This window comes from Musa acuminata, chromosome BXJ2-7 (assembly GCF_036884655.1).
Source record: "Musa acuminata AAA Group cultivar baxijiao chromosome BXJ2-7, Cavendish_Baxijiao_AAA, whole genome shotgun sequence".
Lineage (NCBI taxonomy): Eukaryota > Viridiplantae > Streptophyta > Magnoliopsida > Zingiberales > Musaceae > Musa > Musa acuminata.
The window spans coordinates 15,749,052-15,756,991 of record NC_088344.1 but is presented as its reverse complement, the minus strand read 5'-3'; the positions used below and the strand labels follow the sequence as shown (position 1 = coordinate 15,756,991).

The window sequence follows — 7,940 nt, the reverse complement described above, 5'->3', positions numbered from 1 at the left end:
GCCACCACCTGTCAGTAGCGGTGCCACCGCCTGTCAGTGTCAGACACTGACAGTACTGGGCGGTGCCACCGCCCAGCTCTCGGGCACTGGGCGGTGCCACCGCCCAACTCTCGGGTGCTAGGCGGTGCAACCGCCCAGTCTGGCGGTGCCACCGCCAGACCCTTCGGTTCACTTGTTGGGCTTCAAATTTAACCCAAACTAAGTCTAATTTTGGGCCCAGTTGGCCCCTAACCAGGATATAGGATTATCTCTTAATCCTAATCCTAATTATAAGTGAACTACATAACAAAACATATCCTAAGCAAGTTTTTAACTGCGAACGTCGAGTCTTGTTCCGACGAGCTTTCCGACGAACTTCTTCCGACGGGCTCCCAGCAAGCTCCCGAACTTGTGATGACTTTAATGAGTAGCCGAGCGTTCTCGGTGATCTCTATGAACCTCCGACGATTTCTTCGACGAACTTCCGAAAATTTTGACAGGTTCCCGATTTCTTCTCGGTTGGTTCTGGCAGCATCTCCGACGATTCTTCGGACTCTTAAACGTCCATCGAACTTGACTACGGTTTCCTTGCTTTGTGTTTTCTGGCTATCGTAGTTATTCCTGCATACTTAACTTAATAATATGGATTAGATCAATTAACCCATCAATTGATTTTATCATCAAAATCCGAGATTCAATATGGCCTAGAGGATCCATTAGGATTAAGTTGACAAGAGACCTCTATAAATAGAAGGGAACCAAAGGTTCATAGGTTCGAGTTTTTCTAGGTCGCTATCTCCTATTCTCTTCTTCCCTTCTCCTCCTCAAATAGCAGGTCTAAAGATTTAAAGAGCATCATTCTATCTCTACTGTCTGATTTATTTTCTTTAATTGTTTTACTATTTCATAATCATGATTAATCCTACATCACTTTTCTCAAAACATAAATTAGATTGTAAACTCATCAATTGATTTTATCATCAAAATATGAGATTCAACGGACATCAAATTAATAAATCAATTAGAAAAATACATTTCTTTATGATTGTATTCCAAAGAAAGCCAATCATAAGCCTTCTCAATGCCAACCTTAATAATGACAGAGGCCTCCTTAAACCTAAATAAGGTGTGTGCAACTTTTTTTGAGTAATAAGAATATTATTCTAAATACTACAACCCTTGAGAAATGCTGACTATTATTTGAAAATTATATTATGCAGTAGAGATTTCATGCAATTTGTAAGCAACTCGAAAAAGATATGATAATTTAAATTAGATAAGGAAATAGGTAGCAAGTCTAAAATGGTAGACGAATTCAAGCTGGAATGAAATCTATGAGACTCAATCCTCACACAAAACCAATAAATTATTAAATTAATTAAACGTCACCCAAAGTACCACTGCCCAGTCTGACGGTACCAATACTTAACAATCTCGGAGACTAAGTTTTGACGGTACCACCACCGATCTGGGTGGTACTATTGCACAGACAATGTTTGAGAGTCTGTAGCGGTACCACTACCAAACCTTGCTACATGCCACTGAATGGGCCCAATAACATGCCCAATTCAGTCCTAAATCAAGCTCAAATGACCCTTGCTAGTCATAGGTGTCATACAAGTTAATCACGTGAGTGATGACACGTATGACTTGACATGCAGTCTTTTTACTTATTATATTTTAATATTTTATCAATTTATATTGCATGTTATATATATATGTATATATATTGTGATATCCATGGATTTGTGCAATGGGAATCAGTTCGTGATGAGATCATGATAATGAGACTGATTCGCTTTTAAACACAAACCCTAAATAATCTTGATCTTAGGTTACTCGAGAGAGATAATAAGATAACTGGACAGACTGGTGTGCTATATACCCATCCATATGATGGAGACAGCTAGTCTCATAGCTGCTCATGTGGGGACACTAAGGATACAGTATAGGTGCTCATTGGAGAATGAGTTCACTAATTGATCCGCTCACGGAATACTGGATAGTTGATGATGTCTTATTGTCAAACAGTGATTTCGTAGTCATAGTAGTGTATCTGGTCCTTAAACATGATACACCAAGGATATCTTGTATGAGTACTTCACTCTTTGATATCAGACTTATAGGTTTTGAAGTTTCAGATCTAGTACAACCGGTTATTGGGAGTGGCAGCTAACCTTACGAGGGCTATTGAGTATCGATAGAGAATCATCCACTCTTGGTATCATGAGAGGAATATCCTATGTGTTCTTGCTAAAACAATCCTTGGCCAAGGTCATTCAGATTTAGAGAGAAAGAGTTCTTAAGGAGAATCCGATAAGAGCGAGACTCGAGGAGAAACCGTATAGGCTTAACAACTATTGGAAAATCTTGGGGGCGACATCACATGCGCAGCGGAAGAACAGAAAACAAAATCCCCAATTACCAAAGATATGTTCGTCGTTGTACGAAGATTGGTGCACAAAAATCCATGAAACTTAAAACTGCGTATATAATATATTGTGTTACATAGGGAGATCATATATCCCTGAATCCCTACAGATATCTCTAGGAGAGGGTGAAGGAGGTCAATCGCCCTCCTTTGTAGTGGTGATCCACACAGTAGGGCTGCAACGATGCTCCTCAAAACTCCAGGACTACTCTGAGGTAGAGAGGGAGAGGAGAATAGGAGAGGCAAGCAAAGGCTCTAGCCCATGAACCACTAAATCCCTCATATTTATAGAGGTCCCTTGTCAACTTAACCCTAATGGATCCTCCCCTATTGAGTATTGGATCTTTATCCAACTACCCAAGCCTCTTAGATTAGTGGATCTCTATCCAATAATCTCTCATGGGTTCTTATTAGATCTCGTCCATGAGATCTAATAATTAAGGGGCTTATTGGATATCCAATAAGATAGGGGTTCTGGTGGATATCTCATATCCGAACCTCTACCCATCGTAATGCCTACCATATGCGTGTGACCCTCTAGGCCCAATATCGAGTTGGTCGTGAGTCATACTTGTCAGAACTCCTTCTGGTTTAGTAAATTATTATCTTCATAATAATTCACTCGACTCATCGACTACGGATGTACTAGGCCACTACGCCGTAGTCCCCAAACGATATAGGGCATCCAATCCATTGGACATGTCTATCCTCAGTTACCATGTACCTATAGTCCCTCAACCATCTAATATCCCAAAGACTGCATATCAGGCATGGTGTTGTCAGACCCATACAGTTTCTACTCGAGTCTTACTATAATTAGATTCTCCCAAAAAACTCTTTTTCTCTCAATCCGAATGACCCTGGCCAGGGATTTGTCTGAGCAAGAACACATGAGACATTCCTCTCATGACATCGAGAGTGGATGATCCTTTATTGACACTCAATAGCCCTCGTAAGATTGACTACCGCTCCCGAAGACCGGATATGCTAGATCTGGGACATCCAAATCTATATGTCTGGTATTAAAGAGTAGAGCACTCATATAGGACATCATTGGTGTCTCAAGTCTAAGGACCAGATACACAATTGGGATCATAGAATCGCTGTATGATAATAAGGCATCATCAACCATCCAACATTCCGTAAGCGGATCAATCTGTGAACTCATTCTCCAATGAGCACCTGCATTGTATCTCTAGTGTCCCCACACGAGCAGCTATGAGATTAGCTGCATCCATCATATGGACAGGTATACAATACACTAGTCTGTCCGGTTATCTCGATGTCCCACTTAAGTAACCTATGACCGGGATTATTTAGGATATATGTTTAAATACGAATCGGTCTCATTATCAAGATTTCGTCATGATTTAATTCTCATTGCACAGATCTAAGGACATCACAATATATATATATATATATATATAATAGTCAATATAAAGTGATAAAATACTAAAATATAATAAGCAAAATGACTATGTGTCAAGTCACACATGTCATCACTCACGTAATTGGCTTATTGGGCACCTATGACTAGCAACAGTACCATTCTCGATATATGGTCTCTAAGATATTATATGGATGAGGGACTATAGGTACACGATAACTAAGGATATATAGGTCCAAAGGATTGGATTCCCTTGTATAATCTGGGAATTACGGCGTAGTGGCCTAGTACATCCATAGTCGATGAGTCAAGTGAATTATTGTTGAGATAATAATTCACTAAGCCAAAAAAAGTTCTAATAGGTATGACTTACGACCAGCTCGATATTGGGCCTAGAGGGTCACACACATATGGTAGGTGTTACGACGAGTAGATATTTAGATATGAGATATCCACTATAGCCCCTATCTTATTGGATATCCAATAAACCCCTGAATTATTAGATCTCATGGATGAGATCCAATAAGAGCTAATAAAAGATTATTGGGTAGAGACCCATTAATTTAAGAGGCTTGGGTAATTGGATGGAGATCCAATACCCAATAAGGCATGATTCATTAGGGTTAACTAAGGGCCTCTATAAATAGGAGGGAACTAAAGGCCTACAAGCTAGGGCTTCTAAGTTGCCACCTCTTATTCTCCTCTCTCCATCTCCTCCTCAAATAGCAGGCCTAGAGATTTGAGGAGCATCGTTGCAGCCTTGTTATGTGGATCACTGCTAGAGAAGAGGACTCTTAACCTCATTCATCCACTCCTACAGATTCGTAGGGATTTAGGGATATACTATCTCCCTAGGTAACATAACTATCTCACACGTGGTTTTCTATTTCGTGAGTTTTGCATACCAATCTACGTACGACGATGAACACGTATTGGGAAATTTGGGGTTTTTATTTTATGTTCTTCCACTACGCATATGATATCGCTCGTAGATTTCCAAATAGCTCCTAATTGAGTTAGTGAGATTACTCCCAAAACTAATTCAAATTAAGACCTAACTATAATAATTAAGACTTAAATAATTACCTAACTGGAAACAAATGCCTAACCGGTGGAGATAGCTTCAATGATGCCAAAGAGACTTGGCCGCCAGTATATACCCCACATCAACTCGTCTTTGTCTATTGCACCTCTTTTCTATTCTATTTCCTTGGCCGTATCGTGCCAACGCTTTTACGTCCACAGTCCATTGTGTCATTTGGTTCTTAGCTCCTGTCGTGGCATCTAAGCGAAACTTCCTTCCACCATGCATGGCACGGACAAGAGATAGACTTCCACATATGATGTCATCAGCATACAACCGTAAGCTTCATCTTTGTCAAGTAGTCACTTCCATGCCAACTGCTCGAAGCTTCGTCTACCTCTCCTTGCACTCTATATATACTCCCTCCTCCTACCGGTGCAGCAATGGCCTTCTCTGGTGCAGCAATGGCATCGCTCGGCGGCCTCTCCTTCCTCTTCCTCCCCCTGCTCTTCGTCGTCTCCCATGCAGCCACCTTCGACATCGTCAACCAATGCTCCTTCACTGTCTGGGCCGCCGCCGTCCCCGGGGGTGGCCGCCAGCTCGACCCGAGCCAGACCTGGACCATCAACGTCAATCCCGGCACCACAGGCGGCCGCGTCTGGGCCCGCACCGACTGCTCCTTCGATGGAAGCGGCAGCGGTAGCTGCCAGACAGGCGACTGCGGCGGCCTCCTGGAGTGCCAAGCCTACGGCACGCCGCCCAATACGCTGGCCGAGTTCGCCCTCAACCAGTTCCAGAACATGGACTTCATCGACATCTCCCTCGTCGACGGCTTCAACGTGCCCATGGACTTCAGCCCCACCTCGGGGGACTGCCGGGGCGTACGGTGCTCCGCCGACATCAACGGGCAGTGCCCCGCGGAGCTGAGGGCGCCGGGCGGCTGCAACAACCCTTGCACCGTGTTCAAAACTGATGAGTACTGCTGCACCTCCGGCAGCTGCGGACCGACAAACTACTCCATGTTCTTCAAGAACAACTGCCCCGATGCTTACAGCTACCCCAAGGACGACGCAACCAGCACCTTCACCTGCCCCGGCGGGACTAATTACAGGGTTGTCTTCTGCCCTTAATTATCACGTGGGAGGAGAAGGAGGTGACGGCGGACGTACAAAGAATCTACTCGTAGATAAAAGAATAATAAGCCAATTACCCAGTAATAACAACGAATAAGAGGGTGTCTGTGTTGACATCCGAATTGATGAGTGCTTTGTTGCACAAGTGATATATCTCATATCCCTATGTTGTACGTCATTTGATGTTATGAAAGTTTCTATAGAAGTCGACAATAGGATCTCTTGTTGGCATCAAACTCGAGAAAAAAATACTATCACAACATTTTGATCTTGTCATATGGTCTTTTTGGATCTCTCTCGATGATTTGAATTTGTGTTAGATGGATTACCAGTTCTAGAATAATGTGGCCATCAAGTCAAATAAACATGCAATATATTATAGTACTTCAGGTCATCTGACTCAGGACTTCCAAGAGATCTTGAGGTCCTATTTTGACAAGATAGGCAGATAGAAAATATGAAGTCATGAATTTTTCATTTAAAGATCTGGATATGATTTTTTATCAACACCAATTAAGCTTTAACATACTCTCTCCAATTGTTCTGCTTGTTTTTGGGTGAAAGAAAATTCCTGTCATACGTAACAGGAAATTAATTAGATTGAAGCCGGATCTGAACACTTCCATTTGTTCCATGACATATTTCACCACCCAAGAAAAGTTGTGGTTGTCTTGAAGAGTGGTGTCAATTTCCACTAGTTGTGAAGCCTTCTCATCAAAAGGACTAGAAATGGCTTTGGTGATTTAGATATTGGATTAAGTTTTAGTTTGTGTTTAACAGCCTTTGAAAAAGCCAACGTCAACGGTTTGAGAAGTCCATCAGTATCTAGACAAAATAATCGAAGGTTTTTTCTTTGTTCTTGGGTTGATCACTAATATTCACAATCATTTTGTTTTTATCTTTTATAGTTTAATATAATAGTCAAGTTATTATAAATCTATGTGATCTCAATAACATTAGAACCGATAAAAAAAAGAAAAATTTAGATCTCGAAGATATCAAAAAAGATAAAAAAATAATCAATTATTCGAAGGAAAAATTGTGATTGGCGTATCAAACTTTTGACTTTCCAACAAAAGAGATTTAAATCATGATACTGACATCAAACAACACATGCTATAATTGTCTTTCTTTATCAAACACAAAAGAGACCAACAAAAAAAAAATCTAATATTACAAAATCATTGTCTTCTTCTGATACTTTAATTGAAATGAAATATTATAGAGAGTTTAAGGGTTTTAGATGTATAGTTAAAATTCCTTCAAATTTGGCTTGTATTTATATAAGTTTTGAGAAATTTTTTTTAATCATATACTAAAATTACATGATCAAATTAATTATTTAAATATATGACTTATCCTCAAATCATATATTGATTAACGATGTAAGAAATATAAAATTATTATTTTATATTTATCTCTATTGTAATCTTCTATCAATAATAATAATATTTTCTTAGAATTTTCATCGACTCCCTCCAAGAGCATCATCATCATCATCATCATCATCATCATCATCATATTCCTTAGTCATAATTTCATTTGGCGACAACTATACTTCCTTTGTTATGATATTTTTTATTCGATCAGGAATATTGTTGTCAACTCACATCAATAGAAACTTTGGTACTAATACCAATAATTTAATTAATTTAGATGGATAATATTTTTTTTATTTTCCTTTGGGGTTCAAGGATCGTTTTAACCCTTTCAATATAGTTTTTCTTACTTTGAAGAAAAAAATAAAAACCTTTTAATTTATTTGTGAGGTTCCTTTTTATGCTGGTCAACAATAGGTACTTGGATGGTTTGACTAAAAAGATGGTTAATTTTAGGGTGATTTTTTTACACAAATATTCTTATTTTAAGTTTTTATCGAACGACATCCTCTTATTAATTTTTCTCAAATAATAATATTTAAAATTTAAAATTTTAAAATTATCTCTCTTTTATTCACCTCGTCATGTCAATGACTATATCTATTGA

The 7,940-nt window shown here is 39.5% G+C and overlaps 1 protein-coding gene across 1 annotated transcript; it reads left to right on the top strand.

The window, feature by feature from the left end:
- Positions 1-5,266: 5,266 nt before the first annotated feature.
- On the top strand, positions 5,267-6,230 carry LOC135617312 (protein P21-like). The gene has a single exon (XM_065117387.1). The coding sequence runs from the start codon at positions 5,286-5,288 to the stop codon at positions 5,949-5,951; it is 666 nt and encodes a 221-aa protein (XP_064973459.1). The 5' UTR covers positions 5,267-5,285; the 3' UTR covers positions 5,952-6,230.
- The last annotated feature ends 1,710 nt before the right edge of the window (positions 6,231-7,940 follow it).

Coding starts and splice junctions, on each gene's coding strand:
- LOC135617312 (XM_065117387.1), top strand. CDS start 5,286: ATGGCATCGCTCGGCGGCCTCTCCTTCCTCTTCCTCCCCCTGCTCTTC.